This window comes from Dicentrarchus labrax, unplaced genomic scaffold (genome assembly GCF_905237075.1).
Source record: "Dicentrarchus labrax unplaced genomic scaffold, dlabrax2021, whole genome shotgun sequence".
Classification (NCBI taxonomy): Eukaryota; Metazoa; Chordata; class Actinopteri; family Moronidae; genus Dicentrarchus; species Dicentrarchus labrax.
In genome coordinates this window covers 5077868-5100424 of record NW_026136703.1, presented here as the reverse complement: position 1 = coordinate 5100424, position 22557 = coordinate 5077868, and the positions used below count along the sequence as shown (strand labels likewise).

Sequence of the window (22557 nt, the reverse complement as noted above, 5' to 3'; positions counted from 1 at the left end):
TGTAACACAGTGGGTTGCAGGGACGACAAAATGCATGACGGAATCATGTGAAGATATGAAATAACCATTTTAGACCCTGACTGACTGGATTTTTGATGACTACAGAGGAAAGAAGAGGGAATGATCTCGGTTGCAGGTTAAACAGCTGATACAGACACTGTTGCTAATGATAGCCTCTTTGACCACAAACTGCTCTTGAGCCCTGAACTATGTTATCTTTATCACAGGACTTCAATGAGGATCAAAATGTTTTTTTCCCCAGTTTTAGCACAGCAAAACCAAAGCTATCTGATATTACTATTTTAATCTATAATCCTCTTTACTCCTTACAGTGACACCTTGCTGGAATCTCTCTCCAGGGGTGGGATATTTAAATATACATGTGCAACCTTTTCCATTAGATGTTAGCCACACCACGCTGGCCTTTAAAAGCACATTTTCCTCTGCAGCTGTTCCCTCTGTTTCTAAATTGAGTGTTATTCCAGTCATGGTCATTCTTGTGGAACAAAGTGTGGTGAAACTCAGAATGGAAAATACGGCATCTGTCTCTGAGAACACAACCTTGATTTATGTCCTGCAGTCACATTCAAAAGTCAAATTAATGTGCAATTGCTGTCTGACTACGTCAACACAGTGGATCATTGTCTGTGTGTGTGCGTGTGTGTGTGTGTGTGTATCCACCAGCAGGTCATGATGACCTGAAAGAGCGCAATTGATTTTTGATTGCTGGTAGCCTTGTTTTGTCAGAAAGCTCTGTCACTGGATGATAACGTAGCATACAATCTCTGTATTGGAGAAATTCCTCCCTCTATGGTAAATTCACTAATACGCACAGAGAGAAGATTCTTTTGATCCTTTATTTGTGACTGACAGAAACACATTAAAAAGACCTAGGCAAGAAAATGAAAAACTAAAACATACAGATTATTATTTGACATTCATCTGCTGTGTACCTTTAAGGTTGTTGTTTTAGAATGTAACAAAGTACATTTACTTAGGTATTATACTTTGAATTATTTATTTTCAACTTTATACTTCTACTCCATGACAGCTCAGAGGGAAATATTGTATCTTTTACCCCTGTACATTTTATTTGACACCTGTAGTTATGAGTATGATTAAACTTTTACATAAAAATCCTGATAAGTTTATGAAATATGATGCGTTTCTATAGGTTAAAAGTATACAACTTTATAAAGATTGACCAGCTATTAAAATGCTGCTAACATGCTAATGTATCAATAACAATATTCCAATAATATAATACATAATAATATAACTCTACACTACTTTTATACTTAAATTATGTTTTGTTGTTAATACTTCTGCTGTTATATCATGCCAGTAATATAACATTCTGTATATGATAATAAAATGTTCCCTAAAGATCCCTTAGTCATGTATTAAGACATATATAAAACCAGTCTGCTTGGAACAATAATGTGGGTTGCAATATGTGTTTTCCGAAGTATAATGTTGCATCTACTCGTTCTTCCTTGTTAAATCTCTGAATATAAAAATGTTGTTCATAAAGTGTTCCTGCTGGACACAAGATGTCTCCTACTTCACTGTAAAGTCCATTCTCAGTGGATGTGCACTGGTGGCTTCATGTTTCTACATCACACTGTACAAGTTGCATACTGGACCAGGACTGACTTCAACTATTATATTTGTACTCAATTTTACCTAAATTATAATAATCTTAAATGACTGGAATTGATTGTTGATTTTAATTTGCTGCATTGTGTGAAGCACTTATTATTATAACAATCAATTTTTTCAACTTTTCAGTACAATAATTCAACTATTCATTTTTAAACTGTAGAGAACAACAGAGGGCAGCAGAGTGTTTTGGTGCAATCAGTGAGCTCCTGTATAAAACGTTCTTACCAGACAACTGTATCTCTTTATCACAGGAAAGAGAGCTGATTTAATGAGAGCAGTAGGAAACACAGCATGCTTCAGCGGCTCTCGTCACTGGCTTGGTATGGAGGCACTGCACTTAGATGAAGGATGAAGCCTGACCGGCCGTGGCCAAGATTAACAGAGGCAGGGGGCCACGGGGTGCTACTTCCTCTCTTCCCTCTCCTGGCAGTGGCATAATTGCTGAGGTTGCCTAGCGACCGGAAGCATGGAAACAGAAGGTGTCACTTGTTACCTCAGAGCTGGATTTAGCCAAATTGCAAAATAGCCATCGATGGATCATGAGGGAGATGGAGTTGCTAAAGATAAGGAGTAGAAGGCAGGAGGAGAGGGAGGGATCAGAAAATAGACAGAGGTCACTATGAGGGCCATTGACTCATGACTATATTGTTTTACTGGATATGTTTAAATAAGCATAAAAATGCAGCTGCAGATTGGAGACTAGTGTGATTAAGAAAGCACATATGTAAAATAATATGATTTTATAGCAATACTTACATAATACATAATGTGGAGTAAAACGTTATATTTTTACATTTATTTTGTATTTTTATATCAGCATGAGCATATTGCTGCTTACATTTATATATATATATCTATAAGTTCACCCGTCTTTCAAGACTCATTTCTCATCCTGCCCACTGGCTGGGAACAAACCATGATATGTAGTGCGATATGACAGAGTGGCCTGTCCCAAGACGCTTTCTAGAGTTAAAAAAAGGAATGACTAGTACTGTTATTAGTCATGTTGTGCATCATGTTAGCTCTACACCAGTCATTTTGTATTCCTGCTCTAATTAGCATCATGGAGTCAGTTGCAGGCCACTGTAGATATAGGTGGGTGCTATAGTAACAACGTATGGGAGATCAACCAGTGGTTGCGTAATTTCTAATGCTCACCCATAGAGGTCAATAAAGGTCAATTGTTTACTCGGTTCAGGCAATTTCACCGAAAAAGCTCTTATAAATCCACTGTACATTACTGTTGAACATAGTATAGCATATATAGTTATAGTTCATTGAGGTTTAATTACTTAAAGGGATGTTTGTTTTACCCAGAAAGGTGCTAACTTGTATGTAGGCTACCTTTTTTATGTTACAGCTTAGATTAGTTTAGTTTAGCCCATAGATGCAAAGGTGGAAACAGTAGGTCCAAATCCGAAAGTTATTGTTGCTTTTCTGTTTGAACTGATGAAAATGCATTAAAAATATTAACCCTAGGCTAGTGAGCACAAATTATTTTTATTTTATTAGTTACAAATATGAGCTTTACAATCTGTGCACCTTCTATCCTAAGCGGGATTAGGAAGTAGTACAATTACAGCAAGAGAATGACAATATAGGGATGCACCGGTAACTCACCTGCTAGTGCATGCACCCCATGTATTCAGGCCTTAGTCCTTAGACCACCATGTCCTGGGTGGTCTCTAAAAAATGAAAAAAGAAAAAAAGACAAAGAGAAATTTAGTACAGGAGGTAAATTAAGTACATAATATGATATAAATATTAAGTGTAATAACTAAAAGTTTCTAGCAAAACTCGACTGCACTGTTTTGAGTATTGGCAACATTTGCACTGTGTTAGGGTGTGTATGTCACTTCATTATGTAATAACACCCACATTTTGTAACAATTTGCCAAATTTTGTAATAGACAACCTGAACCCAAATAATATATATATACTTACATAATATTATACATTAAATAAATTTTTCCACTTTTGTAATAAATTGTTACATATTGTGGTGGCTATTACAAAATGTGGGAGCTGCACTTTTTTTATGAGCTGCATTTTGAATAAGCTGAAGCTTTTTGGAGAGCCCTGTCAAAAGACCATTGCAGCAGTCCTGCTAGAAATAAAAGTGTGAATGACTTTTTCTAGAATAGCATTTGACATGAAGATGATAACAATCTGATCTTGTTATGTGGCTATTCAGATTAAGATCAGAGTCAACTATAACACCAAGGGGAGCACCACAGGTCATAGGAGTCTAATTTAATATTTGGGATGTTTAGTTCAGGTTAATTGTTAAAAAATATAATGTGTACAGATAAAGACATCCATTTTGTTTGTTTATTACATAATGCACCATATTATTACAACATCTGCATTTTCTACTAACCACCGCAATATGTAACAATTTATTACAAAACTCTGGGAAATGTGTTACATATTGCATTCATGCGGTTTATTATTGATTATTATTGTGTGTCAGACTGTTACAAAACGCAGGTGTTATTACATAATGAAGAGAAAATGTATTACATTTTGTCGATTTGTTACATAATGTGTTGTTACAGTCCCACTGACTGAACTAGAAACTCCAGCCAATGGTACCAATTTGATTCTTGATCGGTTGATTTGAAAAGCATTTGTTCTAAGAATAATTTCCCGGCAGGATGTCGTCCAAGGCCTGTCATTCTAACTCCTGATATTTGTCTTTTCCTTTCCCTGTTTGTGTCTTCCGCCTGCTTCCACTCTTATCTTGCTTATCTCCCCATTATTAGCATCTCATCCCCTCATCTCCTCCTCCCCACCCCTTATTTTTCTCTGCATTTTCTCACTCAGCCACGTCTCGCCCTCCCTCCAATACACCCATCCTGCTGTCTGTACTGTCATTCAGTCTCTCCTTTCCCATTTCCCCATTCATCCCCGTTATTTACTCCCCTGTATCAGTCACTGTATCCTTCTCTCTGGCTTCCACTCACTGTTGTTCAAATGTCTCCCATCTTTCCCCTCCCTCTCTTCCACCCAGCACCTCCATCTCTGCGCGCACAGCGGATGGCGGCGGCCCACTCAGTCCTCTCAGGGAGCAGAAGGTTTGTCCACTCCCACTCAGGCTTTGCGTCATGGAACACAGAGAAATAGAGACAGAGGAGAGAGAACAGATGGGAGGAGGACACACTGGCTGCCTGTTTTATAACATTACTCCTAACAACGCTGTGGTCATCAGTATGACTATGTAAAGTAGCAGGCTATTGTAGACTCATCAAGCTGGCCTATATATAGGCCTGAGCTGAATATAGAGGAGCAGGAACTGACACTTTTGGTGCTAAGAGGAAATGTTGTTCCACACTTTGGGAGAGGTTAAGAGGTTAATTCTGAAAAGATATACAGAAGATGATATGGTGCTTTATTAGAATCCAAACCTTTTTGGAGAAAAGCACACAATGGCTTATTTAGTGGCTTATTTTAACAAGCATCGGGAACTGTTATATTTTCATTTTATTGACTGGGTCCAACTTTTCACACCATAAACTCACCCTCATGGACCTGTTGACTATGTGGAAATCCAATATGAGGGCTTCAGTATCACAAGATTGGTGTAACCATAGCGACCTGATGCACATCAGCACATGACATCATAACTGACACAATCATTCCCATTTACGCAAGTGGAAAGACAATTCAGACCATCCCGCTATTATTGTTTCTGCCTGTACCAGCTCCTACCTATGACTTTAAACAAGCATTGCATAATGTTCTGGTTGCAAGTGAGGATGGTAAAAAGCGTTTTATAAATGGCACACAGAATACTGGTAACACAGCATGTTCAAATGCAAATGCTGTTTACTGGATTTACACAAGAACAAAGCAAAAATTAGATTTGTGCCGTCATGTTAACAAGAGATTAGATCTTATCGTGGCAAGCAGAACATGAACAGTCAAATCTGGGTCACAATGAAAGAAAAATCCACCCTGGACAGCTGGATTAAGATATACAGACAGAGACAAGTTGCCTCAAAAGCTCCAGAGAGAGCGGAGACCAGAGCCTGATGTGATCAAGCAGCGTTTTCTGGAACAGCCTCACTGATAATGAATTAGAGGCAGGATGTGAGGATGCGCTGACAGTACCCAGGGTGGTTTTGGTGGTAAGCGAGGATGTCTTTTGGTTCAGTGCTGCAATGTAAGTAAAGACGTGGGTGTAAAAGCATAATGAAACATTCAAAAAGTCCACAAAATCAACCACCTACAACTCATCGGGAGAGCAGATCCAGGGTTTAGCTCGATTTCAACATCATGAGAGCTGCTAAATTAACTGATTAAGACCTTGAAAATTAAATTAATTTTCCCCTCTGACAAAAATATCAGTGGACTTTCTGCAACAGAAAATATAGAAACAATCCACTCATGAAGGTATACAATATTAAAAACCAACTACTTTGGTGATCCCGTAGTGGTGCCACTATTACATGACTTTTTTACGGACTACTGGCTATCATATATTATTATAGAACTTTCCCAATACCACCTTGTAAATCCATGGGAACCACCCTGCAAAGAAGAGGAGAATATCTCCCCAGACAGATCAGGATTTTCCCCCTGTGATTGAAGTTAATGTGACTTCATCTGTCTTGTGGCTTCTGAGTCACAACAAGGCTGTGCCGACCTGAAGGCTTTAATCAGTTACAACATTCTGCACAAAGGTGTGCCCCGACAGCTGATCCCAGGACCACCAGGATATGTGCGAGCTGTCTGGGGCACTAACCATTATAGATCTTCTGACAGGCAAGATTCCTGCTGCTGACAAATAACAGGACGCAATCTTCACTGATGACAGGACATGCCGTTATTGAAAGGTATTTAACTTTCGGGCACTCGTACCATTTTGCCGTTTTGGTCCACTTCTCTGGTATTTTCTTTTCATCATCAAAAGGGCTACTCCATAAAGATGTGGAACTCACAAGAGACAGATAAAGAAATAATCAAATTTGAAGTAGCGGATGCCAAGATATGCAGACTGCTAGTCTCAAAACACTGGATTGTACATTTCCCATAATGCCACTCAGTAGTGTAACCCTGCTACCCAGTAAATACAAATTTATTTTTTCTTTTCTTTCCTCATGCTTCACCAGGGTTATTTTTTCTAACTTTAGAAAGACATTATACAATTGCTCCACCGTTAAACTGAACTGCATGTGTAAAGTGCTCCTTTAGGTACATGGCAAGGTGCAGCACTGTGGAAATGAATCTCCTGATTTCCATGAAATTTGCAGTATATTCATAATTCTTTTGTTAACCCACTGAGCTTTCTTCGCGCACCACTTTCAGGCCACTCTCCACTTAAAAACAGGGCAAATCAATGTCAAGTACATTTGTTCCCCCTAATGGATGAACCCCTGACCTTTCCTCTATTGCCACTGAAAGGACCAGTGGGAAAACTAGGAGAAACTATAGTGGCTGCAAAAACTCAAAAGCTTTTTGTGAGGTGTATTGAAGATTGCACTGTAAGGATTGTTTAGTCTGTAGATTTTTTCTGGTGCATTTTTTGTTTTGTTTCATACCATAAAAGGACTAGCTCAGATGTCTCCTTTATGTGCACCCACTGTATATACACACACAATAAGCCTGAACACCACTGTACCATCCATATGACACGTGACATGTCCTCTGATGTTGAACTGTGGCAGGGTATTCCTCCCCAGCTTTAAAGGTCATATCTTCCCTGCACCACATATTCTGAATGGAACAGATCATTCGCTATAGATGGTCAAGATACAGACATGGCGAGGAGATAAAACACTCCATGAAGTCACCTTTTGTTATGTATTCCTTTCTTTTATATAATAGCTAATAGGGCATAGTGCTGACGCAAGCTGGGGAGTTTGTGAACCAGTGTGTGGTGTTTGGTGCCTCTGACTCGTGTGTGTGTGTGAGTCATCGTGTCACCTACTGCGATCGGGTTGGTAGGTCAAAAGAACAGCAAACCGTTGTTGTGACAGCTAATAATATGCTAGTTGAGGCTTGTTTGGAGGAGGTGTTCTTTGTTTGTGTGTGCGTGCAGGTGTGCTGTGGAGCTGCGCACATGCTGCTTAGAAATATTAATAATAATCAGGCTGCAGACGCAATCAACGCCAGGAAACATGCACTTTATCAGCAAGTGCTTTGGTTGTTAATTAAATTAGACTTGATTTAATTTAGAAAACTACATCAATCAGTATGTCGGATGTACAATGTAAAGTGAATAGTATTTAAATGGTGCCATTCTCTTATTCTTATTGTAGTAACAGGGCTCAGCACCCAGTAAGATAAATGTTAAAGCTGCCCTATTCAATAGTTTTGTATTAACAATGGGTTAAATGTGAATGTGTCACTCCTACTGACAAACCTGCAGAGCTTTATCATCCAACTCTCACTTCCTCTCACCTCTTTTTTTAGAGTTTTTATTGTCTTTCAGCTCACTGTTTTGGTTTTACTGTTTTGGTTCACTCTCACTGCTCTCATCAACCTTACTTCCAGAAGCTCCAGCCAGCTGTTTTCTACAAAACACTGTAATAAACCCACTACATACCTGGCTGGCACTAAATAACAAACAGACAAAGTTAGTACTGACGGAGACCAAAACAGAGCTAAAAGGAGAGTGAATACCCGCAGTTACATAAGTCAAGTCATCAGAAGTAGAGCTTTGATTCTCTGCCTGATTGAACCTGATAGGTTGGGTCAGGCTTGGACAGAATTAGATATTTATTAGATATTACATATTTATTATTTTATTAACAATGTATCCATCTGTAATTAATGAGTGCATTTGTTATTAGTTTTGATAACAATTTGCACTCAATTATATGCACAATGTTGTTTACTTTAGCTTATAATAAACTACTTAATTTATTTATCTTAAGTGGAAATCTGCTTTTGTTGTTGTTTTGTTGTTGTGCTCTTGCTGACTTCCATACAGAAGAATAGTATGAGAGTCTGTCAACATATAGAAATACATGACTGACCAGTAAATGAATATGAATGAGCTGTGGATAAGTGGATAAGAGTTTGAGGGAGCGAGTAAGCAAGTGAATGGTCGGGAGAACAAGCTAAAATGTGGTGGTTAAAAAACCCCAAACCAACCATGCATTAGTCTCAGTCTGCTTTCTAATGTCCCCACTCTGTCTGTGGCCATCAGCCACAAATCAAATCGACTTAAATCTTTCAAAACGTGTCACAAACAAGTTGTAAAAGGCTCAGTAATTTAACACTGTAGTTTTTAGCCATCATTACTCTAACAGGTGTAAATACTGCATTTACTGGGGACTATCTTAAGCCTTGGACTGGAGCAGTGTTTCTCAAACCTTTAACACTGCGTACCACCTCCGAAAATATCAGACTCTCCACCTTTCTCCACAGTTCATGCAGAAGGAAGATTTATTCCTAATAAGAATATTTATTGTTGAAAGTCGTAAACAAAACCGGTTCAACATCTAGAGCTAATTTGGGGGAAGGGTGGTCCTACTGGTCCACACTTCTCTTCCCAATAGTTTTTTTGGAGCCACAATTGCAGTGTTTTTGAACCATTCATTTTACATGTGCTTACTATCTTACCATCTCATTCAAGCTCGTAAGTAACCATGATCTCACAGTATCTCATATTAGTATTTTGACAGCATTATATGCTTTTAAATGACTTTATTTGACTTTTAAATAAAATATTTCTTAAATAGTTTGAGAACCAGTATTTACAGCTCCAAGGCAGTGTGGGATTTGGCAACAGCGTTAACAAGTGACTGCTGAAAAAAGAAGGTAGACAGCACTGGGAAGCAACCATAGCTTACCTTTGGCATTTGTTTTACAGGATAATACTTCAAAACATCTATTAAGCTCACAGTTCTGTCCTTGCTCGCTCTCAAAACTTGTTCTGCACTTACAAATCTGCCCTTGAAAGCTTTTCAGTCTTAACTTATAAATGAACTGCCTCTCAGATTTGATTTGCACTCCTGTAGTTATTTTGTTGACAATAAACTGCCAAATGTCAAAACTCACAAGACACTGAACCATACCTGTTCATTTACAGTAAGCCACTTTGGATTAAAGAACCTGAGCTCAAGAGTCTAAAATAGAAATTAGCGCCTCAGTGACACAGAAGCTGGGAAATAATAGGTCACAAATGAAAAGAAAGAGCATGTGAGATAGAGTGAAGAGTATAACTGTGATGAAGTGGGAGAAGGAAAGTGTAGCTAACGTCCGGAGTGGCTGTGGAGAGTGCTGAGTGGGTGGGGTGGTGGAGGAGGTGAAGCTGAAGCTAGTGGTCTCAGCCTCCTTCTCAGAATTATCCCTCAGTGACGCAAGCTCCTCCACTCACATCCTGACAGCTGCTCCCTGCCTGGTTACAGCGCTCCTCGGCCTGTCCAATAACATTCATGCTCATTTCCGCTTTAATGCATGGCTTTCCCCCTCTGGGTTTACCAATACAGCTCCATTTAGGCTCATTAGTGCATTTTCACTTGCTGCTTTTTGTTTTCATCTAATCTATGCACTAGTGGGACCTCTGTGTCGCATACACACTGGATCTGCTTTCTTTTAATGAAAAGAGGCTCTGAAGGAACATAATCCGTTATTCTTACTCCACCGGTCTCAGGCATTGTTCTTCCTGAGTGACGACATATAGACCAAAATACACCGGATTCTCGGGAGATAGTTGCAGGGCCCTCATTGATTTCAGAGACATGTTACCTCCTGATTTTATAATGTGAAACTGGGCCTTAAATTGATCATTCTGAGCAAAGAATATCACAACAAATAGAAATATAACACAGTAAAACACTGAGACAGGGTCGTACCACGACTTTGGTTCTGAGAAATGATTATTGGTTAATGACGTGAAGAGGAATTTACGTACATTGTCTAAAAAGCAGATTGCTGCTGTAGTTTTACAGCCATGCTTGCAGCTTTGTAAAGCTGTGCTTAGGCACAATCATGTATTGGGCTAAATGCTAAAGTTAGCACGCTAACATGATCACATGCGTGTGACATGCTGATGTTTAGCAGGTATAATATTTAATATGGTCACCATCTCAGCTTAATGTGTTAGCAAAAAAGTAGCCTATATGAACGGGACAGGAATGTATGAAGGCCTACCACATTTCATGGCGATCCATCCAATAATTCACTTTCACTCAAAACCCCATACTTCAACCTGATGGTGGCTCTAGTTTAACAGTCAGAGGATCAACAAAATTCATCCTATGGACACCATGAATGTATGTACATATCAATCCATCCAAAAGTTGTTGAGATATTTCAGTCCGGACCGAATGTGTGGGCTGACAGACTAACCGACCAACAGACCAGGGTTGATAACCCTATAGCCATGCATCAAGTATGGATAGAAACTGAATGAACTGAAACAAATCTGGTATTGTACACCAGAACTACATACCTGGCATGCCAGTAGAGACGGTTTTGAGACAACATTTAGACCATCATGTACAGTAGTGAAATCTACAGCAAGTATAATAGAACAGGTAAAGGAATCAATCAAGCCTTTACCTCGAGCCATACCTTTTGTAATTTTTTTGTGTGTAAGATTTTGAGTTTGGTGAGTAAGGTTCTACTCAAAACATCTTTTCCATGGAGAAAAGCCTTCAGTGCCGTTCTTTGCTCTTTTCCCATGGAGAAACACTCTCCTGTTCTGATAGAACTGATCTACCCGAACCTCTTAAGCAGCCACGCTTGCAAACAGTCACTTCTCACACACGTCATCACACACACCTAGTGTTAAACCACGCCCGTATAATGATGAGCATATGATGCAGCCAGATACAAAATGCATTAAAATGCAGTGTATTTGTTAATGCCTTAGTAATAATAATCAAATAGCATAATATTCAATGTAATGTGACACTGACAGAGCTTGTTTTCTGCACGTGGGACTTTTCCTTGTTATGGAGTATTTTTGTGGTATTGGTACTTTTACTTAATTGAGTAAAGGATCCAAATAATTCGTCCACCACTGGTTTATAACAAATGATATTATTATAATGTCAACAAAAACTGTTTAGGCATCTACCAACAAAAACTGTTTAGGCATCTACCAACCCCTACAGCTTACCTCCTCTTGCCTTTATACTTGAAAAAGCAATCATTTAAATATAATAATACAAAAACTATTGATTGTTTCTTGTCTCTTTAAATAACCAACTTGAAGAAAAAGTCAATAAAGAAATTAACTGAATGATGTAAGCTTGGAACCACTTCTGTACCATTTCCATCATATTAGCCCAGATCATGACAACAGGTACCCAGACACAGCATCAAAGTGTATGTGTATGTGTGTGTATGACTGCCTCCATTATGCACAGAGAGCTACGACGTCATGAGAGTGAAACCAGTTATTAGCAACACACGTTTTCTGAACAAGCCCTTTTATGGGAACCACTGTCATTCCTATGGAGCCATACAAAATGGCCAGATACCTTTCAATTTGGGGCAGCCTGAATTCTCATTGCACCACTGTTTCTCTGCCAACACACAAAAGGCCACAAAAGGCTATTAAGTTACTACGTAGTGAGGAGTTAAGGGGACTTCCATGGTGACATTATTGGTATCCAACCCATTCATCTGCCTCCATACTTTGAGGGAAAAAAAGGCTTTCACTAAGGTTTTGGGACATTCCGGAGTTTTCCTTACAGCCCATTCATGAAATATGAGTTGCTTCCCTGAGGCCAGAGATATGATGACCAGCAACAAGTAACATTGTATCTTTTTATCATGTAATTATGATGGCTTCAATTATTTACAGGACTAAATATAAATGAATTAAGCTGAAGTTAAATGAATTAAGTCAACTATATATATATATATATAAAAAAGCTGCAGCACATGGAGATGTGCATCATTGTTTTAGAAGTAAATAACAGATTTAGGTTGGAATTACCAAAATAGATATCAAAAGGAAAATGATTACATGACCACATCCATCCACATCTTGGTCAGACATTCTTAACAGATGCTCATTTGCTCTCATGGCAACTGCCAATGTCTCACTGTAAAAAAAACCCCAACAACACAACGAACATGAACTGGAAGATTCTAGAGACCGATAAGGTTTGTTTAGACATGGACAGGATAAAAATGAAGACACTCCACAGTCTGTGAGACATAACAGACTATTCAACAGGCACTGTCTGTACAAGAAAAAAAACCCTCCTCCTCCTCCTCCTCCACTCTTAATCTCAATCATCATAGTATTCTTCTTCATGCTTACAGCCCGGGCCTGAAGTGCCTTTAGTGTTGAAACACACACAACCTGTAAGGACTCCAAGCTATTCACAAGGACCAGGAGCAAAAGCAAGCATTGACTATTTTACTGAAGACTCGGAAAGGATGTAAATTTAGGCTAATTTCTCGCCCTTCAACATTAGCCTAAACTGCTCAGCTGTCACACCAATTGCTCCTGTCAGCGTCTATGCTGGCCTGCACTGGTTCTTTTGACATAGAATTTATTCAATTCACCTAAAGTCAAGTGCCTAATTCAATATTCCTTTGCAAAAAGAGCCTTAGCGGATGATTCAGCTCTTCAATCAGACCACTCATTGTGGGATGGTGAATTCATTCCTGACAGGGGCGAATCTAGAGTGGTGGCATGGCATAAAACATGCCTGGCCACCCCGGTTTGGTGTCCAATGCTGTCCAATTTAAAACATTAATTGAAAAAGTGTTAAAAAATGGAAATGAATTTAATGATCTGTTATGGTCCAATGAAAAAACGCATTTATTTGGAAAAATGCCTGAAGATTAATACAATGTATTAATTTCTAATTCCACCTTTAGATAATTCTATTCAGTGCTTTACTAATGTGCAACATTAATGTAATCTTTTAGAGTTCAAATATCTTCATTTGAGGCTTTTTTTCCCAAGCAAATATCAATATATTGTTTGTGATTTAATTAGCAATCAGCCACCCCTTATAATTGCCATGCCATCCCATCAATATTTCTCTAGAGCAATAACAACTCTATGGCCCCTACCCAGAAATCTTGCTAATTTTTCTTACAAAGGTAAACAAGCCAGACAAGAGAAAACTATACCCAACTTTAACTGTTTAGCTGAAGTTCAACGTGCAGTACAGGCCTAATTCATGTACTGATGGTGTCTTTGTGCTATGGGGGAAATACTTTTCCATTGTTTCATGACCATTTCACCTGAATTAAGACACCTTACTTGTCCTTCTGCATGTGACAGTTCCATATCTCTAAGCCTACTGTATCCCTGAGAACTAACGTGATCATGTGCAGTCCTGAAGTCCACCTACTCTTAAAAACAGCCAACTTCTATACAAGAATATCTGTATTTCCTATACAAATAAGTGACGAATGCATTGTGTGGAAAAGGGTTTGTTTGGTGCAGCCGGCAAAGAACACCTAAAAGAAACAGACATGTCTGTAATCACCTATATCCATCTAGTTAACCTGTCTTCACCCAATGTACTGTTGTGTGTTAGGTTACTGATAAAACTGTCTGAATGTATATATTATTAGACAGGAAAAACCAAGAAAAACCTGCATCATCATCTACCTTATGTAGAAATCTTACTTCAGGAAATGATTGCTCATATATTGTTCACATTCCTATGACATCAAAATGAATTTCCTGTTTGCCTTTTTGCCCGTACTCCGTACACAGACTGTTTGTCCATTTGTCTCCTTCTGGTTGGCCCCTGAATCACTTATCATTTTGTTTAGCATTTTTGCTTTGCCTCATCAACAACTGTCAAACAACAGCTTCCTTGTACCAGTATCATGTTCTGATGAATAAATATCTATTTCAGTGTAGTGTGTGGCAACCATCTGCTCTGTGCTTTCAGAGAGGATCAAAAAGCTGAAGGTTGATTGAAATATAATCACCCTGCTAGATTCAGATGTAGGGTCATTTTCACTCAGTGTGTGTGTGTGTGTGTGTGTGTGTGTGTGTGTGTGTGTGTGTGTGTGTGTGTGTGTGTGTGTGTGTGTGTGTAAACTGGCCGTTTATTGCTCAATGTATCACTGCGCCTGCGCTGCCCACCTTTAAGAGGACCCGGAAGTGCTTGTTAAACCGGACGTCCGGAGTTCTCAATGTGACTTACCTTGGCTAGAACTCTGATGCTTTAATACTTCCTTCAGGTTTTGATTTAAAGTCTACAGAATGTTTCTCACCACCGTCAACTGTGAGTACTTTAATCTCCATGTGCAGCTATTTAAATAGTCGGGCACATGCACGTGCACGGTTGTCTCAAACGTAGCTAGCTAGCATTAGCTTTAGCTTAGCTCGGCTAGCTGTCAGTTCTCTAACACTAACTTACCCAACGTGGCTATCTGTAACTAACTAACTACGTTAACTAACGTTAACTAACTGTTTACAGGTAGCTGTCATTGACTGCCTATCAGTATGTTTGTGTTTCAAATGTTGTCGCGTTTAGCTTTTATTGTTGTGTATTTAGCGGTTAGCTTTAGCTAGTGGCTAACTAACTGTTAGATTTATTTAGTGAGTTGGTTAAACATTTATTTTGTTAATCCGCTGACTCTAATTCACATCCTCTGCTCTTTTCCGTTTCTCAGTGGCCAAGGCAAAATCAAAGTAAGTGGAAGTCACTGGAATGAGTGAAACAGAAAGGTTGAGCCCAGCGAGACGATAACAGGTGCTGTCTGCAGGCAGTGCTGCAGCCACTGTAATGTCCACTAGTGTCCTCTGTAATGTCCACTGTAATGTCCACTGTAATGTCCACTAGTGTCCTCTGTAATGTCCACTAGTGTCCTCTGTAATGTCCACTAGTGTCCTCTGTAATGTCCTCTGTAATGTCCACTAGTGTCCTCTGTAATGTCCTCTGTAATGTCCACTAGTGTCCACTAATGTCCTCTTCCATCAGGACCGTCCTGGTGCAGATGGTGAGCGCTGCAGGGACGGGCTACTTCTTCAACACAAAGAGGAACCGTCTCAGAGACAAACTGGTGATGCGCAGACATGATCCATTTGGTAAGCTGTGACTGACAGCTGCTCGTGTTCTGCTCTCCTCCAGTGAGCACGAGTCTGTCCTGGAACAAATGAAAGGACAACGCCATTTTTAGGCTGACTTTTCCAGGTTGTGAAGGTGTTGGAACAAGCCTTTCAAAGCTGCCACTTGGCAACAAAAGCACACGTCTGTGTTTGCATTGTAGCAGGATGCTGTTTCATTCCACCTCATTTCTAAGGAATCAGCTGTTGGGACAAAAAGCAAAAACGACCATGTTAAGAAACCTTAAAGGCGGGCTAGTATTCTGGAGAGACTACTAGTTTGCTTAGATGAGAAATAGTTCAATTTAATTGTAACAGAAAACAAGCTGACATTGGAAATCTCTGCATTCAGGCTATCATGTGGAAACTGCTTTATGTGGATTCATATTGTGCCTTACGTTTAGGTTCTGGGGAGGAAACCATTAAAGTAGATAACTAGATGTGATAGTTTTGTATTTAAGTATATATATGTATTTATTCTTACCCCATAAGACTGTTGTCATGATGCACTGTAATGTATTTAAACAGTTAAAAGAATGAGAAATGTTTATTGGGGCTGTATTTGTATATATGTAAATATATTGATCCCAGTGGTTAATGTATTTCTAGCAGAGTCATACAAATGAGTTACAAGTGGGTGAGCGCAGTTCACTGTCTGAATCCATATCAGCTACAAGCTCAAGCTCCTATTGTGCCACCTATTCTCCACTGCATTGTTTATATGACAAAAGCTCTCTTTTTGTGACTTCTATTTCCAATCTGCTTTCTGTCTCTGCAGTGAACAAACACGTCCTGTTCTTGGAGAAGAAGAAGATCAGATCCATCTGACAGTGCACCAAAATCTATGGACAACATAAACCTGCCAGGTTTAAACAGACTATTTTTATTGCCATGGATTATACAAGGTGTTTCGTCAGTCAACATTTCTGTTGGGCTTGCTGACACGTTTTCAGAGGATTTCTCCTTGGATCTGTCAGAAGGCCTCTACTCTCTCCTCAGCAGCAGTTCAGCGTGATGCAACCCCGACCGATACTGAAGAAACTCGACTCCCGCCACTGTAAACAAAATACCACTCATCGTGTGATAAAGTGATGAATTTATTGGGGGCACAACAGCTGTCTTGATGTTACTAATACTATTAAACAGTTCTACATCGTATTAATGATTACGATTCTGTCAAATGTTGTACATTGTATACAAAACAGTTACTTTGTGACACCTACCATTTGTGAAATATGATGTATTTGGGGTAATTAAATAAATTAAAGTAAATTATGCACTATGCAAGCTAAGCATTAAGATGCTTGTCAATTATTAAATAGTTCAAAAGTAGTTAGATCAGAGGTTTTATAAAATCAATTGTCTTTTGCAGGTACTATTCACAAAACCGTTACATTAACAGTTGACTGTTCAGTTTTACATTAAAGTAACATTAGTTGCATCATTAACAATCCTCAATTTCACAATATTGTTCATTCTTGGATTTCTCAAGAGCAGATCCTTTTTAATAGTTTGATTCCCAGGTCGGTAAGACTTGGTCCATTCACACTGGTGTGTACTTGCTGCTCTCAGAACAGTTCAGCCGGTAGGTCCTTTCTGACGGGGTAAGACTTCTGCGTGCCGACGGCCTGCACGCTCACTGCTGCCACCTGATTGGCTCTGCGGGCCATCTTTTCCAGAGGCATTGTGGGATAATGAGCCATGTAAAAGGCCAGGGCTCCAATAAAGCTGTCTCCAGCACCCTGGGAAGAAACAATATTACAACAATGCGTTATTAAATTTCCCCTGTGGTGTCTACTGTGTAATTCTACAGCCGAGCTCAGCAGAATCAAAAAATCCAGTGTATGTGAGGGGCAACAGAAAATCCGGGTATTCACTGTTTAACACTGTATTTTGAAAAATATAGTTACAATAGGTATATATAAAAAGATGGGATGGTTGATTTTGCAATACAATAAACTGCTGACAGTAGGGGGTGCTGTGGCATTTGTCAGCTGTTGTCAGTCTTGTGTTGCTGCCTGAAGTCTGGGCCACTTTCAGACGAGCTACTGAAATGTTACCTCGTGTGAAAGTGTGTCTCTGTCAGCTCTTGGAGAGAAACATCTGTATTATGGGCATTAATCATAATCACAGACCTTGTCGTAACGCCAGCAGAATGATAGATAAGATGTAATAAGTGAAACAAGTTAAATGTTGAATGATGGTGACATGTCATCCTTAAATATTTAAAAATAAATAAAAATTTTCATACTATGAGGAGAGTCCAAAACGTATGTATGTATATGAAAAAGACTGCTACCTATGACATTATACTGTATTATCCCACAAATTGTAATTAAATTAAGATAATCTAATTATATTAAGCATTATTTGTATTTGATCTTTTTTTTCTGAAACAACTTTCAAATCAAAAACTGAAAAAACAAAAACAAAAAAAAAAAAACCCCTCTGAGTTTGCTGCTTTTCAAAGTCAGCTGAGTAGCACATGGCTGCTTTAATCTCTCATCAGCGGCTTCACCATAACTGCCAACAGCTCTGGTTTTGGCTATCTTCGAAACAGATAAATCACCCATTTTCCCTCCTCATCTATTGATAGAGATGGAATGTGCTGTCTACGCCCTGGAGCGGGCTGGCTGGAATGGGAAGGGGGGGAGGCTGATGGGAAAAGGCACAATGGTATGTGGCGACACGCTCATGTTTAACCACAAACGGCCCCCCGACGCTGGTTCTCACAAGCCCACTCCATTACTCATCACTGTGGCTCTCAAAAGGAGTTCATTGCACTCTCTCTTCTGAGCACCTCTGTAAAAACCCCACCCCCCCTCCCCTCCCTGACATCAGTCGCCCTTCAACCTCAAAGTAACCCCTTTGTCGGTTGTGTTAGGATGATTCAGTGACATGGGGCAAAAAACAAAAACCCTAACCCTGATCCCGACCGGGCAGAGGGGGCAGTGCCCTGTGATCAATAGGGCAGTAGGAACAGGGAGGGCCAAACAGGGTCCACGGCAGACGGGGCAGCTGGAGGGCACAATTGTGTTGCAGGCACCTAAAGCATTCTGTGATGAATCAGATGATAGAGGAAAATAAATAAAAAAATCTGATTTGACATTTGAAAGGTCATTACTGCACCCCTCCCCCACCCCGGTGCATGCCACTGGTGTGACTCCTGGACTGGAGGGATGCTGGAAAGAGTGAGGTCAGAGCTCAAACATTTCACAGGCCTGGTGGATTTCCATGTTTAAAGCCATGGCGTGTTTATGTCTCCTGTCTGGTAGCTGGGCTGGGCTACAACACAGCCAGTATTTGGAAATAAGGCTTTGGCGAAGCAGTCCCACTGGTTTGACTCTGGCCTGTCTCCCAGTTCACACGTTGCGGTTGAAATGATGATAGCACTCTTGAATAGGGGCTGATGCTTGGGAGCCGAGGGCCAGTGGAGTAGAGGGCAGTGAGGGGGCCAGTTTCAACAACTAGATGATAGGGGGATAGAAAATAAAACATAAAACATTTTGGTCTGTATAGTCAGGGGGATATATCATTCCTTTTGCACGTGCCTCTTCCTTTTTTCTTTTACATTGTAATCTATGACCAAATCCATGCTAAAACAACCACCTTCGTCTAGTCAGACCACAAGGGGGTGAGGCTGAAACAGGTCTCTGAAAACTAATGCTAGTATTAAGCTAAACTTCAGTCAATATTTTGTGCTGACAGTTAAAATTGAACAAATCTCATCCTGAAAATAGAATTTAACATGAACAGTCAAGCTCAGATATGCATCCTTTTCAGGGTGGGAAAACCCATAGATGGTATTTACTTTTAGGCAATGTTTATACAAATACAACCCTAGCCCATTTCTTAGGTGAAAAGCTATTTAAATGACCGGACTGAATTTTGCAGATCACCAATATCAGTGTTTGTACTGGGCCGGTACTATGGAGGCCAAAAAAGGCTGTAAAGATTTTAAATTTAGAAGCAACTGATATATAACTAACTGATACATTCAATCTTTACTGAATACTTAATGTTGAAATCACTGAAATATTAGCACTGAAACATTTAAAAAAACACCAACAGGACTGTATGTTCTCTGAATTTCACTGTTTCAAATCTCCAGAAGGTAATCTCAAGTTGTGCAATTTCAAAAGCTTGAAAACATTCACAATCTTAAATAAAATATTGTGTGTATATATATATATATATATATATATATATATATATATATTGATTGAGAAAAAAAAATTATTCTTTAAGTTGGATTGATGAAAATAATACCAAAACTAAACTGAACATTTTATTCTTATTAAGTCATCTTTTTAAATGTAGTTTTATCTAAAACAATGGATATTAGCATTTTCTATCAGAATTTATGGCTGGAAAAAACATTAGACCTTCTGGACAAATAAAATACATTTTGATAGATGGCTTTCAAAGTAAAGTATTTTAATTCTAGAAATTCCGTGGTATTTACATTTCAACATCAAGTAGCTATTCAGGTATTTATTATAACTAATTATACGAAATTATTAAACAATAAAATTATGATGGCTTTTTATCTGTTTTCTTATTTACCTGCTTCCGTACCATTATATGTCCATCCAGCTGAATAAGTGCCACCATTTTAAAATTAATGTAATGTATATATGATGTAAGTATTCAGTGTTCATTTCCCTCTCAAAAAAGCCATGAGAAGAGGCAGAAAATGTGCAGCTTTTTGAGGTACAATATGTGATCTAGTTTGGTCGAAAAGGATCTGGAAAAAAGTATAGATTGAGGCAAGTGTCTCCAAAATCACAGCAGCCCAGCGGGTATTACATTGTTGTCTAATTTGTGTATTTCCTTAATATTCCTAAATTGCAATTTGTAATCTTGAATGAATAATTAATGCAAATGATTCACATTAAATTATTTTTTACTACTTGGACCAACACAACACTGATATCTAATCTAATGACATCTAATAACTTAATACGGTGAACAAAATCCAGAACATACAAAATATTAATGTGGCGTCATGTTCTTCCCATCTTATAAATATAAGTCCAATATTCACTCTCTCTTTAGTTTGGTTAGTCTCCACTAACTCCAGAAGAAAATTCCTTTTTTATAGTTGCTAAATGTTCAACTATTTTCGCCAGCTAGTTGCTAACTCCTGCATCTGGAAACAATGCTTATGAGAGCCTAAGTTGTTCACCAAAACAATGGGTTAAAATGCTCCATAGCTAATTCTAAAAATCCCAGAATATTGATTATAATAGGGACAATATAATAAGGACTGTTGAAGTAGACATATAATCAGCAAAATAATTAACTTTCATATGATGTTCTTTGTCATTTCCTAGTAAGCCAGTCCACGTCTAAATAAGTCCTAACAAGACAATACTGTTTCAATGTAAACTTTTGGTCACTGTCCAACCGTTCTCTGTCTTACTAACAACGTCTCCTTCCCTGAGACTGGCATGTGACGCTACTGGATCCAGTGAATGAAGCTCAACGAGGCTGACAAGCGCTACCCCCTTCAGCCCCGCCAACGCTGCCCTCGACACAGTTTGGTGAAGGTTAGATCTAGAGGCCTGTCAATCAAGTGACACAAGTGCTTGCCGCGGATGAGGCTTGATGCTCTTACTGGTCGGCTCCGTCCGCCGCGTCTTGATCTGCGCGCCGTTCCTCGGCCTGCTCTCCTCTGGCACTCAGACTGAAGTTAGAAATTAGGATGGCAGGTGTGTCTGCGAGAAGCTTACCAAATTAACAAAGTATGGTTTAGGAAGTTCTCTTCAGTTTCTTTGTAGTGTGACTCTGTGCGAACCATGCGATCAGAGCGCCAGTGGATGCTTTTGCTTTGTGGGAATTAAACTGCTTCTAGACATCTCCCTGGAACTTTAATAGTTTGGGTTCAGTTTGATTCAATCTATTAAAAGGCTTTTTTTTCTCATTTAGGACAGATTCAATTATAATTACGTTAGAATGAGTCATCTTCGGTTGATTAAACACAACAGTGACAAACCTATAGCCACTGAAAGCTTTCCATTTGCAGTATCTGGTAGGCTTTCACTGACAACACTCCAGGGAAGTGACCTTTTTTAATGCTTCTGACAGCAGCATGAGTGCTGTGTGTTTAGAATAAATAGAAGAAAAACTGAATAGTTAAAACAAGCAGCAATAACCGCCATGGCTGTACAGACAAACAAAGGAGCGCATACAGAAACTCAGAAGTCCATCAACAGAAAATCCAAGGACAAAGACAACAGTAGCGCCCACACGCTTTGATTGACAAGTGATCTTTGTAAAGTGCAGCGCAGAAACACCACAGCAATGAGCGCTGAGCACCAACGACAGACACGAACAACAAACAGAACCTATAGAAAATGCAGATCTCATAAAAGGGCTCCACACAGCAGATCTTCCATGTTACAGAGTCTGCTGTGCACACTGAACCTTTCGAGCCTCCAGAACCTGTGACTGTACTTCTCACCCGGAGGCCGCCCGCGATCTTGACTCCCACCCTGATATGACAGATGGGGCTGTGCGCCGTTAGCTCCTGAGGCCGCCAGCCTTTGTCAATGAAAGGCACCCCGGGGAGAGCAAAGACCAACTGAGGGGCAGCGATGACTCACAGTGGCTTCCACGTCCGGAAGCTTCCAGTAAGACTTGCAAACAGCCGGGGACGACTCCTCAGAAGTAACGAGGGAGGAAGACTCAGGGATCAGAAACACATTTAATTGGACCAATTAGGGCTCTAACAACTTTGATCCATCCGCAGTGCTTTGTCTTAACCCTCTTTCACTCTTTTGTGTGTAACGCTGATCGTCACGACTGCACTGGCAGGGGACTGGCCTAACATCTGGGCTGCGGAACAGCAGCTGCTGCAGCATGTGCAGCCCATTAAAACATGGTGATGTGGC

At 39.5% G+C, this 22557-nt stretch overlaps 2 protein-coding genes across 3 annotated transcripts in view; one reads left to right on the top strand and one right to left on the bottom strand.

Moving 5' to 3' along the window:
* The first annotated feature begins 14688 nt into the window (after positions 1 to 14688).
* On the top strand, positions 14689 to 16819 carry mrpl33 (mitochondrial ribosomal protein L33). Its single transcript, XM_051396165.1, has 4 exons — positions 14689 to 14837; positions 15229 to 15247; positions 15537 to 15643; positions 16440 to 16819. Exons 1-4 carry the CDS (start codon positions 14816 to 14818, stop codon positions 16487 to 16489), a joined length of 198 nt encoding a protein of 65 aa, XP_051252125.1. The 5' UTR covers positions 14689 to 14815; the 3' UTR covers positions 16490 to 16819.
* rbks (ribokinase) overlaps positions 16741 to 22557 on the bottom strand; it is a 38922-nt gene continuing 33105 nt past the window's right edge. Inside the window, exon 9 of one of the 2 annotated variants that reach the window (XM_051396162.1) lies at positions 16741 to 17403. In XM_051396162.1, the coding sequence (XP_051252122.1) occupies positions 17230 to 17403 (174 nt within the window). In that variant the 3' untranslated portion in view covers positions 16741 to 17229. Of the gene's footprint in view, positions 19129 to 22557 lie in introns of both variants that reach the window. The other variant, XM_051396163.1, reaches the window with a different exon arrangement.

Coding starts and splice junctions, on each gene's coding strand:
- mrpl33 (XM_051396165.1), top strand. CDS start 14,816: ATGTTTCTCACCACCGTCAACT. Junction 15,644..16,439: donor GCGCAGACATGATCCATTTG/GTAAGCTGTGAC, acceptor CTGTCTCTGCAG/TGAACAAACACGTCCTGTTC.